This window comes from Bubalus bubalis, chromosome 9 (genome assembly GCF_019923935.1).
Source record: "Bubalus bubalis isolate 160015118507 breed Murrah chromosome 9, NDDB_SH_1, whole genome shotgun sequence".
Lineage (NCBI taxonomy): Eukaryota > Metazoa > Chordata > Mammalia > Artiodactyla > Bovidae > Bubalus > Bubalus bubalis.
The window spans coordinates 51189796-51217612 of record NC_059165.1 but is presented as its reverse complement, the minus strand read 5'-3'; the positions used below and the strand labels follow the sequence as shown (position 1 = coordinate 51217612).

General features: G+C 40.5%; 1 protein-coding gene across 5 annotated transcripts in view; it reads right to left on the bottom strand.

The window, feature by feature from the left end:
* The window catches only part of HTR4 (5-hydroxytryptamine receptor 4), a 192446-nt gene that overhangs the window by 83549 nt on the left and 81080 nt on the right, over nt 1–27817 (bottom strand). For 4 of the 5 annotated variants that reach the window (XM_025292463.3, XM_025292462.3, XM_006052687.4 and 1 more), the window contains exons 3-4: nt 3390–3515; nt 1696–1896 (exon numbers count right to left, since the gene is read on the bottom strand). In XM_025292463.3, the coding sequence (XP_025148248.1) occupies nt 1696–1896; nt 3390–3515 (327 nt within the window). The remainder of the gene's footprint in view (nt 1–1695; nt 1897–3389; nt 3516–27817) is intronic. The other variant, XM_006052688.4, reaches the window with a different exon arrangement.

The window sequence follows — 27817 nt, the reverse complement described above, 5'->3', positions numbered from 1 at the left end:
TTCAAAAGGGCATGATACTTACCCTAGAACTCTGAAGCCAAACCTTCCTCGGAAACCTTCAGTTTTCCTCTCCAGGCCTCCCAGAACAACTGTCCACATCAGCAAGATGATTCTACACTTTCTCCCATCCTTCACTCCCCACCCACTCAGGCTTTTGGCCAACCTTCAAGGTTACCTCCAGTTGCCCTCATCTCCTCAATCTTGCCTTCTCTGAATTAATATGATATTTTCAGTCTCACCACTTAGTTTGGCAACACTTACATGAGGGCTGCCCTGCAGGATGTCCATATATTCTCAACTTCCTCACATTTTATTTTTCCTATTGTGGATTTTTTTTTTTAACAGTATATACTGACTGTCTTATAAAGCCTTTCAAGCACTGAAGTCAGATTGTTGTAAATAAGCTAATAAACACAAAAACTGACACTCTGGTTCTGGCGGCCAACCAACAGCTCTGTTTTACCAATGTTATTATCTCTAGTTGTGGAGTGGAATCTCATTGCATTTAAATTACACACATTCATCTATATATTCTTGGCAGAGCAAGACAGAGAACACGCACATTTTAAACAGAGCAGGCCATTATGCATGCCATTCTAATCCATAAACACGTGTCCCATAAAATAGGAGATGAATTAACTGATTTGAGTCCCTAAGGATCTTTTACAGTATGAGTAATTATCTGGACAAACTCTGATTTTAGTGTATAAAGGTACATATTTTAGATAAACCACAATCTAATTTTAAGTCAACTATTCTTCCTACTGCTCTATTAAGGAACCTATCCTAGTGACCTATCCCAAGATTAGGGGGAAAGTTGGGTCTCCTGGACTAATCAAGAGACAGTAAGAGATTGTCCCTGGCAATTCTGATAACACAAGACTTTCACACCATACTTTCTTTTGGGATCTACCCCTAAGACATGACTACAGTGATGCAGTATATGTTCGGTTAATCATCTGACTTTTAAATTGTATTCTCCCTTTATTATTGAAAATAAATAAGCAGGAACTAGAAAATGAAAAGTGCTGATACAACTGATAAACACGTGTCTCCAACAAATGAGGCAAAGATGGAAATCATTAGGCCTCCTAAAGTCAAATGTGAAAAAAGAAGAACCCAGCTATGCAGGAGGAATGGAATTCTAACTTGGGTCCAAAAAGCAAACAATTATTAGGGATTTTATAATCACCTTTGATTTTTTGGAAAAGAGCCTCCCCGGTCACAGGCACAAATCTAAATATGCACATAAAATTATGATACAGGTGCATTATCAGAAGGTCGTGTTCAAACAGAACACTATCACTCTGAACTACCCTGCTGCCTACTGGGCAGATAGGTTAATTCTTGCTTCTCAGCATCCTCAGGATTTTCTTCGTGCCATCAGCATACAATTTCGGGCTTACCTATGGGAAACATGGTTGCCAGTACCTAATCACTATTTAGACTATAAGCTCCTTGCAGGCAGCTTCTAGGCCTTACTCATCTCTGTGTCTGCAGTGCCTTAGAGAATGCCTGACTAAAAGAGGGTGCTGTACAAAAGCCGGAGAGTGAATAAATAAGTGAGCAGCCAGATTTACCTCTCTGAGATTCATTTCCTCTTATGAATCAGAGAAGAAAAAAGACACAGCCCAATGGCCATCAGGTTGTTGTCTCCAGTATGGAGCTACACTTTGTACACAGCTCTGGCCTTACCTATCCAGAGAAATGCAGCACAGGTGAAAAATCGATGCTGTTGTGAGCAGGACATCCAGAGATGTCCGGACAAGGCAGAACATCTCCCCGTAAATCCAGATGTCTTGAACCAGCTCAATGGCACCAAAGGGCATCACCAGCACTGACACCAGCAGATCCGCAAAGGCAAGAGACACAATGAAATAATTGGTTTTTATTTTCCTGTGGGTGAAAAAGTGTAAGGGAGGAGGCAGTGGGAAGGACGAAGGAAAGAGGTTAGGGGGAAAGGAGCAGGGGAGAAAAGAGAAGGAAAGGGAAGCAAAGAAATAAGGGAAGAAGGGAGGAAAGAAAAGGAGAGAAAAGTCAGATGTGCAACATATGCTGTGAGATTCAGTTTCCCCTTCTGTCTTGTGTGTGGTCCAGTCACTTTGGACTTCTCCAGACCCCTGGCACCATAAGTCCTCTCTTGCCCTCATCTGTGACCACACTGGCCTGACTTGAGCTCCCCCATGCACAGAGACCCTCCCGAGGGTCTTTATGGTGTGTTCTCTCTCCCTACTGTTGGCCTAGCTATACCCTACCGACTCATTGAGCCTCGGTTTAGTCATTCCCAGGAAACCCTCCCAAGGTGCCCCCCTCACAAAGAGAGTCAAATTCCACCATCTTCCACTTTTAGACTGACTACCATGTGCCTCACATTTGTCACAGTGCTTAGAATTTCATTTTTATGTTTTCTTGATTAGAGCATGTCTTACTTTAAGAGGAAGATAGCAACAGATGGGACAGAACTGAACCTTTCATCCCCTTTTGTGGCCTGGTGGATCTTAATCTAGGCTGCACAATAGAATCACCTAGTAAATGTGTCTAAATATCAATGCCCAGGTCTTGCCCTGGATCTCTTACTTCAGGGACTCTGTGTGATGAACCCACTTACCCACCCCTAAGTTCACCAAATAAAATATACGGCATTCGGTTAAATGTGAACCTCAAATACACAACAAATAATTTTCTAATATAAGTATATTCCAGATATCACGTCAGACACACTCCTGCAATACATTAGTAATTTTAAAAGGGTCTTCAGGTGATTCTAATTGCAGCCAAGGATGAAGTGGAAAGAGCAGAAGACCAAGGTTTAAATCCTAGATCAGCCACTAGTCAGCTATTCTTTTGGGGCTTCCCTGGTGGCTTAGATGATAAAGAATCTGCCTACAATGCAGAAGACCCAGGTTCAATCCCTGAGTAAGGAAGATCCCCTGGAGAAGGGAATGGCAACCCACTCCAGTATTCTAGCCTGGAGAATCCCATGGACAGAGGAGCCTGGGGGGTTATAGTCCATGAAGTCGCAGAGTTGGACATGACTGAGTGACTAAGCACACACACAGCTATCCTTTCTTTGAATCAGTTAATAAAGTGAGGAGGTTAGATATGCTCTCAGATATTACATATGTAGTGATCACAACTATTGCAGAAAAAACAACATAGGAAAAAAGTCAGGATGGAAATGCACTTACATGTTTATACTTGTTATGTCAGAACTATGAGATTATATGTGATTTTTTCCCCCTGCTCCATTTTCCAAACATCATTGCCATGTATCTTTTTCCCTTCATAGCTATAAATTCTGTGGAAATTATAAATTCAGACTCCAGTTCTCCAAGGAGAGCCCCAAACTCCACCCAGGTTTTCTCATGAGGTTGCCTCACGTGACTCACCTGAGCTGCCTGTCCCTGCACACAGCCACCATCACCAGCAGGTTCCCCAAGATAGCCATCAGGATAACTGCTGAGAGAAATGTGAGCAGCACGACCTTCTCCACTGACCTGAAACCCTCCTTGGAACTGGAAGACACACAAACACGAAGAACAGAAGGAAACTCTTAAGACACAAAAAGAAAATCAGTTTTTTCCTTCATTCATTTTCGGAAAGGTAACTTCACTGTCGAAGCTGCAAACACACATGTATTGTACACCTAATATATGCCAATGTTTGCACTTGTCACTTTACATGTTATTCTGGTTAACTCCTACATAATGAGAAGGAGGAGGCTCCGAGAGGTGTTAACTACCCTGAGATTGCACAGTAATTCTCTATGAGAGAACTTGAGGCTTTCCTTCAAGAGCACTGAGCTTAGCTTGTGCTCAGAAAGCTTATTTGGTTGATTCTTGTTTGGCACACCAACACAGCTAGGTTGTAAGCTCCATGATGCAGGGACATTGCCTATTTTCTCCATTGACAAATTCAATTTCAATACATCATTCATATTTAGTGAATGAAGGAATGATGGCATCAAATGAGCAAATGAAAGTAACTTGAACCAGTATACATGTGAACACAAAGGCCATCTGTGTTCAGTACCTCATCCCAGTCCACACAGAAGCTTCTGTGTGCAGGTGGGCTGTCCAAGGACTAGGTCACGGCTTGAAGGCTGTTTGTTCCTAAATGGCTGACTTGGACAAACTGTTCTTGGATTATGTGAAGCCCACTGGAAATACAGAATCCATCAATAAACCCAGGGATTCCTTTCACTGCCTTGAACTACATTTCTTTTCGTGCCCAATACAACAGTTCAAATTTGAGCGCTTGTGAATTTTAGCAACCGATTCATTTCTATAAACCCAGCCCTCCTAATGTCAATTCAACATTTTGTCTTACTAACTTGGAAGTGAGTGTCCCCTGTCAATAAAAGCACAATAAATGCAGATTGTTCAGAAGCTGCAGGAAAATGTTTGCTTTTTAATATGTTTTTTAAAATGTTCTTTTTAAATGAAGTTTCAAAGGATCTTAAAACTTTTAGACCCAAACACACATTTCAATATGGAGAAACTAAGACCCAGTGAGAGGAATTGAGTTGCCAGACTGTGTTAGCATCTAGACCGGGAGAAGCTAACTCTGTTAGCCAGTAATCCAAGTCTGTGCCCTGACCAATAATGCTGAAGAAGCTGAAGTTGAATGATTCTATAAAGACCTACAAGACCTTCTAGAACGAACACCCAAAAAAGATGTCCTTTTCATTATAGGGGACTGGAATGCAAAAGTACAAAGTCAAGAAATACCTGGAGTAACAGGCAAATTTGGCCTTGGAGTACAGAATGCAGCAGGGCAAAGGCTAATAGAGTTTTGCCAAGAGAATGCACTGGTCATAGCAACACCTTCCAACAACACAAGAGAAGACTCTACACATGGACAACACCAGATGGTCAATACCAAAATCAGACTGATTATATTCTTTGCAGCCAAAGATGGAGAAGCTCTATACAGTCAGCAAAAACAAGACTCAGGGCTGACTGTGGCTCAGATCATGAACTCCTTATTGCCAAATTCAGACTTAAATTGAAGAAAGTGGAGAAAACCACTAGACCATTCAGGTATGACCTAAATCAAACCCCTAATGATTATACAGTGGAAGTGAGAAATAGATTCAAGGGATTCGATCTGATAGACAGAGTGCCTGATGAACTATGGACGGAGATTTGTGACATTGTACAGGAGGCAGGGATCAAGACCATTTCCAAGGAAAAGAAATGCAAAAAGGCAAAATGGTTGTCTGAGGAGGCTTTACAAATAGCTGAGAAAAGAAGAGAAGTGAAAGGCAAAGGAGAAAAGGAAAGATATACCCATTAGAATGTAGAGTTCCAAAGAATAGCAAGGAGAGATAAGAAAGCCTTCCTCGTGAACAGTGCAAAGAAATAGAGGAAAACAATACAATGGGAAAGACCAGAGACCTCTTCAAGAAAATTAGAGATACCAAGGGAAATTTTCATGCAAAGGTGGGCACAATAAAGGTCAGAAATGGTATGGACCTAAGAGAAGCAGAAGATATTAAGAAAAGGTGGCAAGAATACACAGAAGAACTATACAAAAAAGATCTTCATGACCAAGATAATCATGATGGTGTGATCACTCACCTAGACCCAGACATTCTGGAATGTGAAGTCAGGGGGGCCTTGAGAAACATCACTAGGAACAAAGCTAGTGGAGGTGATAGAATTCCAGTTGGGCTATTGAAAATCCTAAAAGATGATGCTATGAAAGTGATGCACTCAATATGCCAACAAATTTGGAAAACTCAGCAGTGGCCACAGGACTGGAAAGGGTCAGTTTTCATTCCAATTCCAAAGAAAGGCAATGCCAAAGAATGCTCAAACTACCGCACAATTTGCACTCATCTCACACACTAGTAAAGTGATACTCAAAATTCTCCAAGCCAGGCTTCAACAGTACATGCACCATGAATTTCCAGATGTTCAAGCTGGATCTAGAAAAGGCAGAGGAACCAAATATCAAATTGCCAACATCTGTTAGATCATTGAAAAAGCAAGAGAGTTCCAGAAAAACATCTACTATTGCTTTATTGACTATACCAAAGCCTTTGACTGTGTGGATTACAACAAACTCTGGAAAATTCTTCAAGAGATGGGAATATCAGACCACCTGACCTACCTCTTGAGAAATCTGTATACAGATCAGGAAGCAACAGTTAGAACTGGACATGGAACAACAGACTGGTTCCAAATAGGAAAAGGAGTACGTCAAGGCTGTATATTGTCACCTGCTTGTTTAACTTATATGCAGAGTGCATCATGAGAAACACTGGGCTGGATGAAGCACAAACTGGAATCAAGACTGCCGGGAGAAATATCAGTAACCTCAGATATGCAGATGACACCACCCTTATGGCAGAAAGCGAAGAACTAAAGAGCCTCTTGATGAAAGTGAAAGAAGAGAGTGAAAATGTTGGCTTAAAGCTCAACATTCAGAAAACTAAGATCATGGCATTTGGTCCCATTACTTCATGGCAAATAGATGGGGAAACAATGGAAGCAGTGTCAGACTTTATTTTGGGGGGCTCCAAAATCACTGCAGATGGTGACTGCAGCCATGAAATTGAAAGACGCTTGCTCCTTGGAAGAAAAGTTATGACCAACCTAGACAGCATATTAAAAAGCAGAGGCATAACTTTGCCAACAAAGATCCGTCTAGTCAAAGCTATGGTTTTTCCAGTAGTCATGTATAGATGTGAGAGTTGGACTATAAAGAAAGCTGAGTACCAAAGAATTGATGCTTTTGAAATGTGGTGTTGGAGAAGACTCTTGAGAGTCCCTTAAACAGCAAGAAGATCCAACCAGTCCATCCTAAAGAAAATTAGTCCTGAATATTCATTGGAAGGACTGATGCTGAAGCTGAATCTCCAATACTTTGGCCACCTGATGTGAACTGACTCATTTAAAAAGACCCTGATGCTGGGAAAGATTGAAGGCGGGAGGAGAAGGGGATGACAGAGGATGAGATGGTTGGGTGGCATCACAGACTCAGTGGACATGAGTTTGAGTAAACTCCGGGAGTTGGTAACGGACAGGGAGGCCTGGAGTGCTGCAGTACATGGGGTCACAAAGAGTCAGACGTGACTGAGTGACTAAACTGAATGAACTGGGCACTCAGGTCCCAACAAGAAAGAATATCTTTACTGAGCTCTTTTGATTGGAAACCAAGATAGCTTCTAGTTTGAAATGGCAGCAGCCCGCCAAGTCTGGGCTCTGGCTTTGTCTGAAACCTTTTTGTTAAACCTGGCATGGAAGACAAGATGACAACTGGAATAAAGAATCAGAAATTTCCACTCAGCTCACAAGTAGCTTTGTTGCTTCATTGAAGTCCTTATGGCTGGATTCAGATAAAAGAATTTTAGGTTATGTCCATCTAAATCACCCTTCTGCACCTAAATTCCAACTATTGCTGGTACAAATCATAGACAGGTGAGATTTAACTCAATGAGGAAAGACTTCAGTAGGCTGTTTAGCTCACCCCAAACTATTTCGATTTTAGGCCATGTTAATCGAGGTAAAGTGTCTAATAAAGGAGGTAATAATGCTTTTTGCCTTGTCTTCTTGGAGGCTCTGACTCAGAACCCCTGTGAAATTTGTTCCCCTTTCTAGGTCAAGGCTATGGTTTTTCCAGTGGTCATGTATGGATGTGAGAGTTGGACTGTGAAGAAAGCTGAGCGCCGAAGAATTGATGCTTTTGAACTATGGTGTTGGAGAAAACTCTTTAGAGTCCCTTGGACTCTAAGGAGATCCAACCAGTCCATTCTAAAGGATATCAGCCCTGAGTGTTCTTTGGAGGGAATGATGCTAAAGCTGAAACTCCAGTGCTTTGGCCACCTCATGGGAAGAGTTGACTCATTGGAAAAGACTCTGATGCTGAGGGTGGATTGGGGGCGGGAGGAAAAGGGGACGACAGAGGATGACATGGCTGGATGGCATCACCGACTCGATGGATGTGAGTTTGAGTGAACTCCGGGAGATGGTGATGGACAGGGAGGCCTGGCGTGCTGCGATTCATGGGGTCACAAAGAGTCAGACACGACTGAGCGACTGAACTGAACTGAACTAGTTCTCTAAACGTGTGCCTTCTTCCTGGAATGCTTCTTCTCAATATTCAGGTCTCAGATTAAAGTTCACCCCATTTAATGTGCTACACTCAAACATTTTTCATTTTCTTATAACCTTTATTGTTATCCAGAATAATAACTTCTGTTATTATTGCCTGTGCCCTACCTCCACAGACTGACTTTTGGTTATCTTTTTCACCACAATTCCTAGCTCCTGGCACAGTGTCTAACCCATACTGTGTGCAGTGTAAAGGTAGATGCAGCATATAGGAAGTGCATAATCAGTTGCTGAGAGAAAGATATTGAATCATAATGGTGGGGTTTATTCTTCAATGTCTTTGGACAGGTTGCAGGTATAGAAAAGGTTTTACCTAGACAACAGGAAACCCAGGGATGAAACATAAAAGCTATTTTTAACTCTCTGAGGACTGTCCTTTGAAATAAGAGTAGATTTATGCATTGATTCATTCAACAATACTTTCTAAGCACCTGCCCTGCTTTAGGCATTGTTGTAGCCTTAGAGCAGCAGAAATAAGCAAAATGGAGAGCAATAAATAGATAAGCAAGAATATAGATACATTTAGTTAGTAATATGAACTGCAAGTGGGGGCTGAAAGCCTGGTTATTAAATGGGGGTTGTCAGTGAAGCTCAGCAATAGGATTGTCACAGTTTATGACCTCCAGGTTATGTAACTATGTGGGACCAGTGAACAGTCTCTAAACAGTGGCTCTCTATGTTGGCTGCATATGGAAATCACCTGAAGAACCTTAGAAAATGCTGATATTAGAACCCGATTCTCAAAGACTCTGATTTAGTTACTCTGGGTTGCAGCCTGAATATTAGTATTTTTAAAAACTCCCAAGTGATTCTGATGTGCAACCAAAGTTAAGAATCACTGCTAAAAGGAGGGAAGGGCTTCCCTGGTGGCTCAGAGGTTAAAGCGTCTGCCTGAAATGAGGGAGACCTAGGTTTGATCCCTGTGTCAGGAAGATCCCCTGGAGAAGGAAATGGCAACCCACTCCAGTATTCTTGCCTGGAGAATCCCATGGACGGAGGAGCCTGGTGGGCTACAGTTCACGGGGTTGCAAAGAGTTGGACACAACTGAGCTTGGGCACAATATCTTTCTAATAACTAAGGATGATCCACAGTAGCTTCCGAGTGTCGTTCTGAGTGCCCTGGCTCAGGAAGTGTTTAAGAATATCTAGGTGTCAATTAGATAAGACTTCACACCTATTAGGATAGTTATTATAAAAACAAAACAAAACTGAAAAATAACAAGTGTTGGTGAGAATGACAATAAACTGGAACTTCAGTGCATTTCTGATAGAAATGTAAAATGGTACAACTTCTATGGAAAACAGTTTGGTGCTTTCTCAAAATGCTAAATATAGAATGACTATGTGATTCAGCAGTATCAGTCCTAGGTGTACACTCTGAAGAATCAAAAGCATGGACATGAATAGAGATATTCACTCCAATGTTCATAATAGCATTATTCACAATAGCCAAAAGGTAGAAACAACTCAAGAGTCCATCAACAGGTGAAAGAATAAAAAGAATGCAGCATATACATACTATGGAATTTTTGTTCAGTCATAAAAAGATATTAAGTTCTCATCCATGTTACAATATGGATAAACCGTCAAAACATTATGCTCTGTGAAATTAACCAGACATAAAAAGACAAACATTGTATAATTCCATTTATACGAACAGCCTAGAACAGGCAAATTCTTAGAGAAACAAAGTAGAATAGTGTTTAGCAGGGGCTGGGATAGGTAGAGGAGAGGGGAATGGGGATTTATTTAATGAGTACAGAATCTCTATTTGGGGTGATGAAAAATTCTGGAAATGGATAATGGTAATGGCTGCACACCACTGTGAGTGATCATCTTGTCACTCAATTGTACATGTAAAATGGTTCCTGTATATATTAACTGTAAGTTTTATGTCATGTACGTTTTATCACAATAAAAAAGAAGAATACCTCAGTTCACTTCAGTTGCTCAGTCATGTCCAACTCTTTACAACCCCATGGACTGCAGCACGCCAGGCCTCCCTGTCCATCACCAACTCCTGGAGCTTACTCAAATTCATGTCCATTGAGTTGGTGATTCCATCCAACCATCTCATCCTCTGTCATCCCCTTCTCCTCCCACCTTCAATCTTTCCCAGCATCAAGGTCTTTTTAAATGAGTCAGTTCACATCAGGTGGCCAAAGTATTGGAGATTCAGCTTCAGCATCAGTCCTTCCAATGAATATATAGGACTAATTTTCTTTAGGATGGACTGGTTGGGTCTCCTTGCTGTTTAAGGGACTCTCAAGAGTCTTCTTCAACACCACATTTCAAAAGCATCAATTCTTTGGTGCTCAGCTTTCTTTATAGTCCAGCTCTCACATCCATACATGACTACTGGAAAAACCATAGCTTTGACTAGACAGACCTTTGTTGGCAAAGTCATGTCTCTGCTTTTTAATATGCTGTCTAGGTTGGTCATAACTTTCCTTCCAAGGAGCAAGCATCTTTCAATTTCATGGCTACAGTCACCATCTGCAGTGATTTTGGAGCCCCAAAAAATAAAGTCTGACACTGTTTCCATTGTTTCCCCATCTATTTGCCATGAAGTAATGGGACCAGATGCCATGATCTTAGTTTTCTGAATGTTGAGCTTTAAGCCAACATTTTCACTCTCCTCTTTCACTTTCATCAAGAGGCTCTTTAGTTCTTCTTCGCTTTCTGCCATAAGGGTGGTGTCATCTGCATATCTGAGGTTATTGATATTTCTCCCGGCAATCTTGATTCCAGCTTGTGCTTCTTCCTGTCCAGCATTTCTCATGATGTACTCTGCATATAAGTTAAATAAGCAGATGACAATATACAGCCTTGATGTACTCCTTTCCCTATTTGGAACCAGTCTGTTGTTCCATGTCCAGATCTAACTGTTGCTTCCTGATCTGTATACAGATTTCTCAAGAGGTAGGTCAGGTGGTCTGATATTCCCATCTCTTGAAGAATTTTCCAGAGTTTTTTGTGATCCACACAATCAAAGGCTTTGGCATAGTCGATAAAGCAATAGTAGGTGTTTTTCTGGAACTCTCTTGCTTTTTCAATGATCTAACAGATGTTGGCAATTTGATATTTGGTTCCTTTGCCTTTTCTAGATCCAGCTTGAACATCTGGAAACTCATGGTTCACGTACTGTTGAAGCCTCGCTTGGAGCATTTTGAGCATCATTTTACTAGCGTGTGAGATGAGTGCAATTGTGCGGTAGTTTGAGCATTCTTTGGCATTGCCTTTCTTTGGAATTGGAATGAAAACTGACCCTTTCCAGTCCTGTGGCCACTGCTGAGTTTTCCAAATTTGTTGGCATATTGAGTGCATCACTTTCACAGCATCATCTTTTAGGTTTTGAAATAGCCCAACTGGAATTCTATCACCTCCACTACTAGCTTTATTCCTAGTGAATACATGGATGACCCTATATCAGGATGCTGTATGGTTTCTTGTACTTGAGGCAGGTAGGGCTGACTGATTTTATGTCCCTCTCTTGTCTATGGACAGTATTTGAACATATCCTCAGAACACAGATTGTCCATCAACCACACCCTCACCATAAGAACCGTCTCCCCTGAACTGCCTTTCCTCTTATAGAAGAAAAGAACAGAGTCAGAGTCTGAAGTGAACACCTTTGGCTCCAGAGAATGTATATTTCAAATTAAGTGGGAATGTCAGGGTCAGAGATCCCCAAGTTCAGTGTTATGGATCATTTATGGCATGCCAATTAGGAGCTAGATACAGTGAAACTTTGCAAGGGCAAGGCAAAATGTAACCACAGAATTTTTAATTAGGCAGAATTGTCCTTTGAACTAAACGTAAGTCCAGTCAAGATAATTAAAATAAGTTAGGAACTACGTCTACTAACTTCATGGTAGGTCCTTGGATTACCTCTGACACCCTTCAAGATTACTTTCAACCACCACCAGACAATTCTCAGCTGGCCCAAGGGCTGGCCACTCCACTAAATCGGTTCTTTGACAGTAATTCTTATGAGAAATTTTACTTTCTCTCCCTCTCTTCTTTTGCTTTTCCAGTGATCTCTTGACTCATGAATAAGGAAATTCCATGAATTTGCTGGCTCTGTTTACCACTTTCTCTGTTCTTAACAAATGAATATCTATGACAATGATTCTGGGTAAATTTTTACATAGGTTATTATACATGAAAATGGATTGTAAATGACAAAATGTAATATAAACAACTGTTATTACTACCAGAAGCCCATATAGGGACAATAGCTAAGGAAATTTTAGGTTATGCTCTGATATATCATCCAGAATAATTGGTCTCAAGGGCATACACAGACATCTCTCTTCCCCCCACTCCTGCACTCCCACTGGCTTTGTTAAAATAGTTATGTAATTTCAAAATTTTCTGAGCCTCAGTTTCATTCTGGCTCAATTGAGGAAGTCAGAGTAAATCTCTCATTTATCAGATATATATTTATTGCCAACCATATGCCAAAATCTATGCCAAGCACTAGGATTCAACAGTAAAGAAGGTGGATAATGTCCCCACCTTCATGGAGTTCACCACTGATGAAAGTACATAACTAACAAAGAAATACAGTTTGTGATCAGTGTTTCAAAGTTACACTCTTAAACCTTAGTGCTCATATGTATTTTTGGGAATATTGTTAGGCTGCAGATTCTGATTGTTTTGGCCTAACATGGGGTCTGGGGTTCTGCGTTCCTCACAAGCCCACATACAGGCTCATGAAGAGCATTAGCGATGCTCTTGCCACTAGTTCATGAATCACACGTGGGGCTGTAAGACTCTCAAGGGCATTGGTATGATGGTGATAGAGAACAACTGGATTAAAGGGAACATTTAAGCAATCAGGGAACACTGGATTTAGTTGTTCCGATACACACAAAGGATCCAAGAGTTAGGGTTAGGGGAACCAGGAGAAGAGCAAATACAAAGGCCTTGAGACAGGAAAGACGTTTTTTGTGTTCACTATCATAGAGGAATGAGCAAGGAATAAAAAAATCCAAGATGAACTTCAAAAAGCAGTCAGGAATCAGATCCAGAGGGTTTTGGATGGGCTGGTAAGAAGTTCATGCTTTATTAGCCAATAAATGAGAATACAGTATAGTGATTTAAGGAGAAAAATGACATTGGGGATCTAAATGTGAGAGAAAGTAAGTAAACCCTGGACCTTGCCAGGGTCCAGGTAAGGGAAGACAATGGCTTGGAGTAGGGAGGTGGCCCTGGAGATGCAGAAGAAGTGGGTGGAATAAAGATATATTTGAGAAATAGAGGGATAGGTAAGAACAATATATTCCATGAGTGGATAGAAAGAAGCAGATATGAATGTTATAATTCTGATTTGCTTCTCTGAGTAAATGATGGTACCATTAAATGAGATGGGAAACCCATTAAGTGTGAGATATGTATAAAACATTCAAGTGGAGATATCAAGCAGGCAATTGGAGCTCAGAAAGGATGACTGGGTCTGAGATACACACTTGGGATTTCCAGCATTTCTATTCAATTTAGAGCCTTGAGGAAGGATGAAATCATTCAAGAAGAGGGCCAGAGTCTTGATGAATTCTGATACTGAGATATGCAGTAGAGAAGGAAGAGCCAGCAGAGGAAACTGAGGAAAGCAAGCAGAGGAGAGGTCACTGGGGAACACCAGGAAAGTGTGTTGCTATAAAAGTCAAGTGCAAAGAAAATATCAAGTGAGGGAAAAAAATGTGTTTCTTGACAGTTCCCTGGGAATCACCACAGGGCCCCTTCTGGGAAGGAAGGGAAACAAGAAGACAGGGTAATAACAGTAGTTCTTTTTCTTTTTACGTATTGCAGTTTGCAATAAAATTATGTTTGACCACAGAGCTTCATCACTGGACCAACGACCTCTGCAGAAAGGCTCTCCTCTGCTACCGCTGTGCACGCCAACCACACAAAAAACACTCTTCTTGAAAATACACATAGCACGTCCATTAAGCATTCCAAACAGTTCAAAATACTCCCTAACCAAGTGCTTTCTTTACCCATCCTGCCCACCACTGCGAAGTCCTTTGTCAAATAATTGCAAGTAAATAGAGAAAACAGTGTTCATTTTCTTACCAATCAACAGTCAGCACAAAGAATACAAAAGCACTCTGATTAAATGGGAGAGCCTGACTAAAACTGGATGGTTTCTTCCCATTAATTTTATTAACCTTAAGTATAAGGTCATGATGTTTCCTATAGTGATAAAAGACTGGATGTTGAACAAGAAGGCCTTAACTTTTTCACTCAGTTTGACTAAACTTCAGATAGACTTCTTATTCTAGACTCTGGCTTCCTTTTTCTTAGAGCATTTTACTTCAGAAAACTTGTAAATTATTTCTCTGCCCTTTGGGATGTAAGTCTTTTCAAAAAGCCTCTTGCCAGTTTTTCAAGTAAGGATGTCTTCTGCAAAGATATGGTAGCCATCCCTTTGAAGTACAATCAAGGAAGAGAAAGCCCCCATCTCCCAGTCTCTGTGAGAAAATAGAAACCTATGGTCCTATCTTCTGTCGGCACATTGCTCCAAGTTATAAAACTACTTTGTCTTTCCTTTGTTGTCATTCAGTTGCTAAGTCATGTCTGACTGTGACCCCATCAACTGCAGCATGTCAGCCTTCCCTATCCTTCACTACCTCCTGGAGTTTGCTCAAACTCATGCCCATTGAGTAAGTGATGCCATCTAACCATCTCATCCTCTGTCAATCCCTTCTCCTCTTGCCCTCAATCATTTCCAACATCAGGGGCTTTTCTGTTGAGTCAGCGCTTCGCATCAGGTGGACAAAGTACTGGAGCTTCAACTTCAGCATCAGTCCTTCCAATGAATATTCAGGGTTGATTTCCTTTAGAATTGACTGGTTTGATCTCCTTCCAGTCTAAGGAACTCTCAAGAGTCTTCTCCAGCACCACAGTTCAAAAGCATCAATTCTTTGGCGCTCAGCCTTCTTTATGGTCCAACTCTCACATCTGTACACAGCTACTGAAAAATCATAACTTTGACTAAACTGACCTTTGTCAGCATTCCTTTAAATATATGCCATTTTCTTTCTAGATTTCTTGGGAGATTGACATACAAACAATAGCCAGACCCTATATAGCAATAAAACTCTGGCAGTCTCTGTGGCACCAGCCCCAGAAAGGTTAGGACTTGTTCAGTGACTGCTAGCTTCCATATTTTTCCCTTCTTACTTTTAGGGGAAACACTGACAAAAACCACCCACCCTACCTGCTTCCAACTCAAGACTTACACAGAAAGCCAAATACATTCCCCAAAGCAATTACATTAGATGCCCCACTTCTTGTTTGTGCACTTTCTGCTTTCCTAGGTCAACAATCTCTGATCAGAGCACAGCTAAAGTTCTGTTTCATGACAAGCTTTTCTACTCCCCATCCTGACTTTAAGTCTTTGCTAAATGCAAGTGATGATGACTGACTCCCTTGTTACAGCAAGTGCTGAAGAAACAGCCTCTCTTCTCATCCATGTGGTCTTTCTTTCCACATTTTAGATACACACCTACCCAGAATCCTATATTTTCAAACCAGGTAGAATCTTTTCTGGAGAAGAAAAAATTTCTTATTTTTTGGTTTATGTTACTTCGGGTTTTTAATGGTAACTTTTCAGGTGGCTCAGTTAACTTCTTTTTTTAACAGTGTGCTTTTATTCTTAAAAATGCTTTTAAAAAAACAGAAGGACTAAAATAACTCATATGAAATATTTTCATAATAAGAGTATCAGAGCGGTGGTACTCCAGGATCACAAGAGAGCATCAAAATTACCAGGAAAGTTTGTTTCAAACACATGGCTGGATTCACCAACAGAGTTTCAGTACATCTGGAATGAGGCCCCAAACCTGCATTTCTAACAAGTTTCTAGGTGATGCCGCTGTGGCTGGTCTGGGGACCACATTTTGAAGACCAGCTGACCAAGAGCACTGTGAAAGATGCTCTAACCCTCACATCTCCACTGCAAATTGCTTTCTTTGTTCCTAGATTTAGAACTTCCCGCTTGGAAGTGGGGAGACTGTGACATTGATTAAACTCCTATCACATGGCAAGCAACACACTAAGGACAGTTTTAACATTGGCTCATTTCATCTTCACAATAACTATATAATCTATACCATGATGCCCTTTTTTCAGAACAGACTGGTGCTCAGCATGGTAAGGAGACTTAAGATCCTACTTAAGATCAAGTAATAGACCTGGGATTTTAAACCTACACCTTCTGATCCCAAGATCAATGCTTTACCCACTAAATGTTAAATGTGCTCATTTGAAATTGAATAAATTTCCTTTTAAGAGAAAAAAGACAAGCTAAAGTTTTACTGTGTATCTAGAAACCTAGAATCAAACATGTTGATGATGACAGCTTAATATGCCTTTTAAAAATATGCTGGCTATAGAAAATGCCAGGGAAAAAATTCACACAGATGGAAATTATGCTTAATGGATTTTCTATGCAATTCTAAAAGAACTCCTTTTGATTGTTTTTGAAAACCTTATACAGGAAGGTGGGAGGGTGAGGGTGGGGGTTAGTACATAAGGGAAGTAGGCTAGGTACCTTTCAAATGCCAACACGTGGAGGAAAATTCTTATCACAAGCTCTTAATAGACTTTTCCAGAGCCTCAAAGATCACACACATTGGGAATGAGAAAAACTTCAAAGCCCAAAGAGGATCTGTCTGTATAGCGTATAATAGAGTTCAAAGCTGCAAGGAATACAAAAGATATCAGGATCAAAGACACAGTACTCCAAGGCCATGTCTGGATGTAAGGCCAAGCCAGAACTGATGTGACAAGATTCTCACTGCTGCACAGTGTGTTAACTACCAGGGCTTCCATTCTTTCAGGAAATAAAATGCTAGATGACAGCTGCCAGTAAGTTATACCTTAGAGGTGAGTTTCACTTTAAGAAAACCTATTCTTCCAAAACTGGAACTCAGCAAACAGTTCCAGAGATAGCTCTTTTTTTCTTTTCCACATGTTATTTCTTCTCTGGTTTGTTTTACAAACGTGTCTTTGCCCATATTTGCTCAGCGTATAGAAATATTCATCAGGTACAGAAAGGTCTTCCTTTGGAGTAAAACACACGGCATGTTTTCAGTATTTAGCTGATCATTTACTTCCTTGAAATTATTCTTATGGTTATGAGAAATCCAGCCCAGGGAAAATATGGGCCACATGGAGTCTCTCTACTATGGTCAATCATTTACCAGAAAGATAAGGCCTCAAGGAAAAGCGGAATTTCCCCTCCTCTGATAACATCTTGCTCCCCATTGCTCTGTCATTGGGCCTCACTGCTAATGAATCCAGCTCTGCACATTTTGCCATGGTTCTGGCTTGTATGGTAAATGTTATGGTTTCCTGTCTCACCTCTGCTTCTGAAAATATAAAAATCTTATGTTCCGATGAAAGAAGAAACTGCTTAGCGTTACTCTAGTGCAGAAGTAGCCAAACGATGGCCAATGGACCAAATTCAGTGCACTGTCAGTTTTTGTGAATAAAAGTTCATTGAAACACAGGCACACTCAACTGCTTATGTATTTTCTATGACTGCTTTCCACTATAAAGGTAGGGTTGAGTAATTACAGCAGCAACAGTACGGCCTACAAAAAGGTGAAACTATGTTTTGACCCTTTATGAAACAAGTTTGATGACTCTGCTCTTTTGGAACCAGAGATATGTTAGGTCTAGGAGAGACACTAAGACTTTCTATTTAATTGGGGGTGATTCATTCCTCTGGATTTTCTCACTAAGTGAGAAACAATATCATTTCAGTTGACCAAGCCAGAAGCTAGGCACCTTTCCCCATTTCTTCTCCTTTACCTAAGTTGTTATCTACTTTGAGTACCTCCCTTTTTTTTTCTTTTGGCTCTGTGGCATGTGAGATCCCAGGTGCCCCCTCAAAAGGACTGAACCCACTCCCTCTGCAGTGTGGATGCACAGTCTTAACCACTGGACCACCAGGGTGGTCCGCTGAGTATCTGTTAAGCCTCTTCACTTCTCTCAGTCCACTGTCAATACTCTAAGCTCCACCTATGTTGCACCAGGGTCCAGTTTCACAAAAGACAATTTTTCCATGGACCGGATGGTGGAGGTGGATGGTTTCGGGGTGACTCCAGCACATTACATTAGCTGTGCCCTTTATTTCCAGCACCAGCTTCACCTCAGATCATCATGCTTTAGGTCCCTGAGGCTGGGGACCCCTGCTCTCATGGAAGCCTTCCTGTCATCTTCATTTGCCTAGACTACTACAAGCAGTACTGTCTGCTCTGTCCTCAGCTACCAGTCTATTAGACACGTTCAAAACTGAACTCTTGATTTCCCTCACCTCAAACCTGCTTCCTGTCTCAATAAGCAGCAAGTACATTGTTGCTCAGGCCAAACCTTGGAGGAATTCCTAACAAGTTTCTCTCTCAGACCTCACATATGTCAACAAATCCTATTAGCTCTAATTTGAAAATATTTTCTGATTCTGGCTCTTTTCCAGCTCTTCTGCCACCCTAGTTTAAACTACATCATGCCTTACCTGGGTGATGGCAAAGGCTCCCAACTGGGTTCCTGTTTCCACCATTTTCTGTGTATAATATTCTCTTCAAGCAGTAGACAGATCGAGCTTTGCAATATGTTTAGGGTGGAACATATCACTGTCCTACTCGCCACCCTTGAGATGCCTTGTCATCACACTCAGAATAATACCCAGAGCCTTTACCTTTGCCCAAATGGCTCTATAAGGTTGGATCTTGGCTGCTTCTATGATCTCAGCTCTTGCCACTCTCTCCTTTTCCCAGGCTGCTCCTGCCATGAAGGCTTCCTCATCATTCCCTAAAGGAGCCAACCAGGCTCCCCTTTTAGGGTCTCTCATTTGATGCTGCCTCCATCTGGATCTCTTTATCCCAAGGGATCACTTCATTCAGGTCCATGCTTAGACTCACTTCTAAAGAAAGGATTTTCCTGACTCCCATATTCAAAACAGGACCTCTCACTCTCTATTCCTGTATCTTGTAGTTTTGATTTTCACAGCTGTTACTTAGTATGCCCTCCCACACACTAGAATGGCTTGATTGAAATCTCATTGAGAGCAGGAACTTAGTCTGTTATGTCTACAGATGTAGATGTATTTCTAGTACCTAAAACAGTGCCTTGCACATACAAGTACTAGAAAAGTATTTGTGGAATAAATGAATGAATGGAGTCACCTTTCACTGGTCATCTCTTCCCACCCATTGTCAGCACTGAAGTCAAAGTTTTTTTTTCTATATTTTTGGGCTAAAAAGGAATTAGCCCATCACCCCTAGCCAGTCCAAAATTCTTAAAGTAGTCTCATTGTAATTTTGGTAAAGTATCAAATTTTACTTCGTTTAACCCAGTCCCTACTTAGTTCTCTAGCTTTATTTCTGACATGAGTGCATGCATGCTCAGTTGCTCAGTCATGTCTAACTCTTTGAAACCCTATGAACTTATAGCCTGCCAGGTTCTTCTGTTCATGGGATTTTCCTGGCAAGAATACTGGAGTAGATTGCCATTACCTGCTCCACAGGATCTTCCCGTCCCAGGGATCAAACCTATGTCTCCTGTATCTCCTGCACTGCAGGATTATTTTTGACACTGCTCCATAACTCTACCAGAGGGAAGTACTCAAACGCCCACACAGGGAGCTGGGACACACTTGTTAAGCCCCACCTCTCTTTCCCCTCCTTTACCTGGAAGGCTCTTTCATGTCCACTGATACTCAATTAAACGTATTCTCTGGGAAGTCATCCCACCCCTGACTCCAAGAACTTGTTCTTTCTACATGCTTTATAGCACATCATGGCTTTTATCACATTATACTTTAATTATTCATTTAAATGTATGTCACCACGACCATACTATCTTACTCATTTTGGTATCCATATTGCCTAGCACAACAAATATTTACCAAACAAGTTAAAAAAATACATATGTTAGCCCTCACTTGAAAGAAATTTAAACTCCAGCAATCACTATAAATTTAAACTCCAGCAGCCATACTGTTGCTGCTGTAATTACTCAACCCTGCCTTTATAGTGGAAAGTATTTATAGAAAATACATACGCAGTTGAGTGTGCCTGTGTTTCAATGAACTTCATCTGAAAGAAGTTGTTTTTTTTTTATTCCGTTCTTAAACTTAACAGGTCTATTTAATCCTACATCTAAACCACTCCCTGAGTCAGGAGTATTAGGGTCATCAATCATCTGTTTGAATTACAACTTACAATTGCTAACATTACAGATTACCAAATAGTTTGCTAGCTTCTCCAGTGAATAATTGAAGCCTTTCCCACAATTTGCTCTGAAGGCTAACAATACTTCCAGACCTATTTCCTAGAACAACACTTCTAAATATATTTTCTAGTCATTTCCTAGGCACTGAAGCTATTATAAGCAGTAATTAAGAAAATACATGTAAAACACTTGAGATAGCGCCTAGCATATACTACGTGCCCAATACAGGTTAGCTATTAGTATTCCTCTTTTCTGTTCATTTTGAAAATGCACAAATGGCATTTACATTTTTCCTGGTCCTCGAGCTCATAGAACTGCAAGAAAGTCTGGTCGATGACTGATCACTATGACAGCATGTTGTAATTTGGCTGGAGGCTGTTGAAATAACAAGTAAAAATAGAGTCCAGAGATGAGAGATAGTAAGAATGCACTGGAGTTCTTCCAGACAGAGCTAGTAGAAAAGCAAATGTGATTGAACAGAGAAGGAAAAAAATGTGCTGAAAGTTCACAGACGTGGAGACAGAGTTTGGAAGTTTCCTTGGTCGCTCAGTGGTAAAGAATCTGCCTGCCAATGTAGGAGACATAGGTTCAATCCCTGGGTTAGGAAGATCCCCTGGAGAAGGAAATAGAAACCCACTCCAGTATTCTTGCCTAGAGAATCCCATGGACAGAGGAGCCTGGCGGGTTATATTCCATGGAGTTGCAAAAGAGTCAGACATGACTTGGTGACTAAAGAACAATGACATACAAATGTAAGGAGTAAGAATTTGGGAGCATACAGAGCTGCCATAAGCATAAAATAAGTGGGGGATATCTAACATCTTGATAGGCATGAGGATTTTGAAGAGAAAGATTCTGCGTTCAAATTCACCATCACACAAGCACACTCATTCACACCTCCATGAACACAACCCAAAAGAGCAGGCTGGGCAGTGACGGGGATAAAGGAAGGCAGGTAGAGAGTAACTGTGTTGTCAATCAAGGATAGACAGATCAGAGTTAGCCTCTCCAGCTGGATACTACTAGACATTCTAGAGCTTATAAAGTAAGATCATTTAAAAATGACTGCTGGGATTTCCCACTTGTCAAACCTAAGAACTGTACTGTATTACAATTCATAAATGCATGTCCAGATTATGCTTATGACAAATTTAAAAAGAATCTTAAAGACATTCATGCTCCAATTATTCCACTTCTAAGAATTTAACCTTAAGAAAGTTTTAGAACTGCTATTAAAGATTTATGTATAAGTCATAACCATATTGCTTATAATTAGGAAAATTGGAGATAAACTAAATCTAAATTTGAGCATCAGTTACATTAACAATTTCATATGTATTTAATATTTACAAAGCCATTAAAATCCAGGATTGAAAATAATATTTAACAACAGGGGAAAGTTTTCATTAATATTCAGAGAAGGCGATGGCACCCCACTCCAGTACTCTTGCCTGGAAAATCCCATGGGTGGAGGAGCCTGGTAGGCTGCAGTCCATGGGGTCACTAAGAGTTGGACATGACAGAGTGACTTCACTTTCACTTTTCACTTTCATGCATTGGAGAAGGAAATGGCAACCCACTCCAGTGTTCTTGCCTGGAGAATCCCGGGGATGGGGGAGCCTGATGAGCTGCCGTCTATGGGGTTGCACAGAGTCATTAATATTATTCAGTGCTAAAAGCAAGTACATTTTTTTTTATAAAAATGTGTCTTTACATAAAGGTCCAGAAAGATAACATTGAGAGATTGATTTGTGACCTTTTTCTTAATAACACAAAAGAAGACTAGAAGGAATGAGTAGTTATCTTTCTCCTCTGCCCCAAGAAGAAAACTAAAATTTGTGTTTTGAATCACTAGCAACATTGGTTATGGGTTTTTTAAGTTGCAGAGTTGAAGGCAGTAGTTTCTAGTACGAGAGCACAGCCACCTGACCTAAAGGCAGAAGTATCCAACTACAGGAGGAGGAAGGTTTGAAGAGCTATAACAAGGAGAAAGCAGGGATTTGTAGATCCCAAGAAGAGCTAGAAGGAACACCATACTCCTTCTCAGCATCCATGGAGACCAACGTCTGTAATCAATGTCAACTTGATATGGAAGCAGCAAAACCACCTTTCTTCTGGGGACTAGGTAAAAGTGGACAACTAGCCTGGTGTGGTAATCAGAGTGGACTAGAAAGTAAAAGGCCCAGCTTGTCCCATCAAGTGGAAGAAGTCCACCAAATGTCTGAGATTAAATTTCTCCCTGACACCCACTTGAGGGCTTCATTTAAAAATTAACCAATTTAGAGATTAAAAGAAATGAGGCATTTCTTATACTTGAATTTTGTAAAATTCCTTTCAATATTTTCCTTCATAACATTTATCTAACATATTGCCTGTTTCTTTGCTTGGTTGTGTAATGCTACTGAATGTATCTCCCACCCCACCCCCAGCCTTCAGAAGACTGTAAGCATCATGAAAGCAGCGCCTTTGTTTTCCTGGTGCATAGTGGGTACTCAACACATATTTAAGTTAAGGAATAAAGGATGCTATAAGATTAACTTGGAAATCATGGTTATATCACTTGCTACAATAATGCCTTAGTTCACTCAGGCTTCCATAACAAAATACCACAGGCTGAATGGACTAAACAACAAAAATTTATTCTATCATAGTTCTGAAGGCTGAGAAGTCCAAGATCCAGGTACCCACAGATCAGTTTCTGGTGAAAACTCTCTTATAAACTTGCAAAAGGCTGCCTTCTCTGTGTGTCTTTACACAGTGAAGAGACAGCAAGATATCTGGTTTCTCTTCTTAAAAGGGCACTAACCCCACCATGAGGGACTCTTCTAAATCTAATTATCATTATTTCCCAAAGGTGTCATCACCAAATACCACCACACTCGGGGGTTAGGGCTTCAACATATGAGTGGGAGGAAACAAAATTCAATCTGTAACAAGTAACATGTAGTTATTTATTTTGACTAAACTACTGCTTTCAAATACGTTAATAATCTACTTACAAATCAAACATGCTATCTTTTCCACAAAGACTTTACATATTTTATGTCCGAATAAAATTATATTTGAACGAAAATAAAAACAGGGAGAGAAGGAGAGCTACGTAAGCATATAAATACATTAAATTCAGAGGTTATGGCCATTTGAATATACAACCAATTGTCAATCATAAATGTTTTGGGTGGAGGACTAGAAGATAATGGGAGGCTTTTGGAATTTGAAATGACAAGAATAGATTTATGTATTACTTGTTCAACTGAAGAATAAGGAAGTACTATCCCCTCTGCTGTGAATCTCATCTTGTACTTCTCAACCACAACACTTCTTACTTCACACTAGAACATATTGTTCTTGCCAAATAAGTCAAACATGACAGCATTAATTTCTCTAAGCAGTTGGGTGTGAGCTCTGCTATGATTAGAAAACAAATAAATTCATTGACTCAACTAGACTTGGCCCAGGAATGTTAGCTTAGCTATAGGCATATGTTTGCTCATTTGTTAATTCAGCCATCCCTTTGTCTACTCAGTTATTTGTGTATGCATTCAACAGAATATGTGAGGGGCTTTGCTATTTCAGTCACTGAGAAGAGAGAGCAGGCATGGTTCCTTCCTTCAGAAAGCTCAGAGACTATCAGAGCAGACAGACATGAATCCAACTATGTGTATACATAAAATTGCAGCTGCTATAAAAGTGGAGGCTATGAGAAGAGATGTACGTGGTGGTGCTAACTTTGTTTTCAGATCAGCAAACACTTCCCTGAAGGTGTGGTCATTGAGCTGCAATTTAAAGGAGGAACAGGAGTTAACTGAAAACAGGTAGGAAATGTTAGGGAGTTTTCCCTGGTGGCTCAGTTGATAAAGAATACGCCTGCAATGCAGGAGACCTGGGTCTGATCCCTGAGTTGGGAAGACTCCCTGGAGCAGGGCATGGTAGCCCACTCCAGTATTCTTTCGTGGAGAATCCCCATGGACAGAGAGGCCTGGCAGGCTACATGGGGTCGAGAAGAGTAGGACATGACTGAGCGACTCAGCACAGCACAAGGTTGGAAGTGTAGCAGTGAAAGCAATATGATGTATTCTAGCAGGTGAAAGAAGACCACCGTAACTGGAGTGCTGGGATCCAGGGGAGCCACCAGCAGCTGGGGTCAACAAGGGTCAGATCAGAAGGGGACCACAGACTGGGCCAAGTATTTAGGTCTTCATTATGAGTTCAGTGGAGTCACAAACTGTCTAAAGAAAGTTGGCATAAAGGATGGCGTGATCAGGACTTCTTGGTGGTACAGTGGGTGGGAATCCTCCTGCCAATGCAAGGAACATGGGTTCAATCCCTGGTCTGGGAAGATTCCACACGCCTTGGAGCAGCTAAAGCCCATGTGCTACAAATATTGAGTCTGTGTGTTGCAGCTACTGAAGCTCACGTGCCTAGAGCCTATGCTCCATAACAAGAGAAGCCACCCCAATGAGAAGCCCATGCATCACAACAAAGAGTAGTCACTGCTCACCACAACTACAGAAAACCCTTGTGCAGCAATGAAGATCCAGCACAAGCCAAAAAAAAACCAAATGGATGACAGGATCAGATTTACACTTTGACATATCTGGAATGTAGAGTGTAAAGGGACAATTGTACGGTTATTTTGGGAGGCCTTTGGCCTTAGTAATTTTTTAAACTTATAAGTACTCCAGTCAACATATCTAGAACATGGTTCTCAGTATAAGTGTTAATACCCCCAAAGCACTTTACGATCCTTGTGGGGCCTAGGTTTGCGGTTATGACTGGGGAACACCATAGGCATTTAAGCCTTCCCTGGTGGCTCAGCTGTAAATAAACTGCCTGCAAGACAGGAAACACAAGAGATGTGGGTTCAATCCCTGGGTCAGGAAGATCCCCTGAAGGAGGGCATGGCCCACTCCAGTATTATTGCCTGGACAAGAATGGACAGAGGAACCTGGCAGGCTACAGTCCCTAGGGTTGCAAAGTGTCAGACAGGACTGAAGAGACTTAGTACACACACACATAGGCATTTAGGAAGAGGACAGGTGACATTACAATATGAGGGACAATCTCTCATTAAAAAGATCACATCCCACATTCTTCATGATTAGAATGTCCTATCACCCATCTGTGTGAGTAAAAATTTGTTTATAATCACTCAACTTAAACCTTAACCCCTTTTACATAGAAACACTAATAATTTTTTGCATGGCAATTTATATACACTAAACAAAGGGGAAATTATGCTTTCCTTTTGTTCAGAACAGGGATTCTCTAAATGTCACCGACAGTGATCCCACCTGTGGTAATAGAGTCGACAATCCAACACACCTGTGCTGACTGCCATTAGTAGGGTGCATTCACAGTGATTTAATGTGCAGACATGTATCTGACTGCTTTATTATATTTTATACTGTAGACAAATCTGAGCATTTATATAATGAAACATATATTATTTTATTATAAATAACTTTTGCTTTATTGCTTTTTTGTATTATAGTTAAGGAAATATGTGCATAATTTAATTATGAATAGATAGGTTATATTACCCTTGGATTTCATTTCCGTATAGTCAAGGGTTATTACAAAATATTTGTTTAAAATAGGGCAGGGTAGTGGCTGACCTGATTATGGTCAAGAATCACTAGTCGAGCAAAGTGTAATGACTTTCAAGAGCCTGGCTTTTCTTCTCCTGAACTTCAGGTGTCTTGTCTAAAATGAAAGCACTGAAATTTTCCTGATTTATCAGTCCTGGAAAAAAGCAGTTAAAGAAGATCAGTGAATGTCAAAGGTTGGAAATAAAAGAGCAGGGGCAGAGACAGCATACTATTTATCTACCAAGAAAATCAGAAAGATCTACTCTAGCTTTAAGTTTCTCTCATTCACAACCCTGAAGGATTTTTAACAGCTATAATACACATCTTCTGTAAAAAGCTGTATTTCATTATCTTATGAATATCTAATTTGACAAAGCAAGTTTGTGGCATTCTGGTGTGTGTGTGTGTGTGTGTGTGTGTGTGTGTGTTAGTTAGTCATTCTCAGTAATTTATGGGGTAGAAATGTTTCTCTGTTCCTAGAAACTGCTGAGCTGGAAAAATTAATTTTTTTTATTAACTTCAAAACAAATGCTAGGCTGCAATATGTAATGCAACATAATGTGATGTAATATAATTAGGATATTCCCTGAGGGTTGACCATGGCAATTTTCCAACACCTCAGGCCTCTTTGGCCTCTCTACTTTAATAATAATGGGATAAAGAATATTAGTTGTTATCATTACCTTAGTGCCACCACATGCCAGCAGAAGGCATCAACTCATTCCTTTGTCGCAACAAGATGGCTGTTCCAAATCTATCCAATTTTCAGATGAAGAAACTGATACTCACAAGATTCGAACTGATGTGCCCGAAGCCATACAACCAGTAAACAGTAAATTCAAGGTTTGAACCTAGATCTCCCTAATTCCAGAACCTATGATGTACTAGGATAAATGTTCCAACATGTTAGAGAAAATTCAATAATCAGTGGTATAATTTATGAAGATGATCTAAAAGCTAAGATACATAATCTGGAATACAGAAGAGTATAAATGCTACATCTTAAAAATGTTCTAACTTCCTGGAAACTCCTTTGAGAACCATTAATACCAGTTTCTGAACCTGCTCTCCTACAGTAAGCTGTGTTCCATACTTCCTCAGTTACTCCAATGTTCAAACCTTAAATTTATTACCAATAGTTGTAACTCCCAACTACTCAATTTCAAATATTTCACTCTCCAACCATTATTTCCTATCTTAAGAACCCATTCCCTTAGCAGTATAACTCTAGAAACTCTTGGACTCTCCCAGGATAGTCAATCCATTGATCCTAACACGTTTTCACTAACCCTCATTCTTCTTACCTTAGAACATCACATACCACCGATAGGTTATGGGATCTTAAATACAGGAATGATAAAGATGCTAGAAGTCTAAGGCTATCCCGAGAATTGTCTTGGATAATGATTATCCAGGGATGTAAAAAATATCTAGAGAAAGTTAACCAGAATTTTTATTTGGCAAAACTAATACAATTATGTAAAGTTTAAAAATAAAATAAAATTAGAAAAAAAATAAAAAGCCCTTTGAATTATTCCTTGCATCACAAATAGAGCAGCTGGGGAAATGGGGATTTCAGCCTAAAGGCCAAAAGGCTCAGAGGTGCTGGGATGGCAAACTGCAGTCTCTGAAACACTGTCAAGTAGCTCTGAAAAGTGTGATGGGATCTAGTCAGGGAAAATACTGACAGGTAGAATTCAACTCAACCAAAGAGAAAATGACAAATACTTTTTTTCTCATATTACAAGCTTAATCCACTTGTATAGCTGAAATGCTATATTGGAAAGGTTACTGAGAAAGGGCCCTCGGTCAACATTGTGTCAGCCTGAATAGGCTAGATTCTTTCTGGTAACGAGCAAC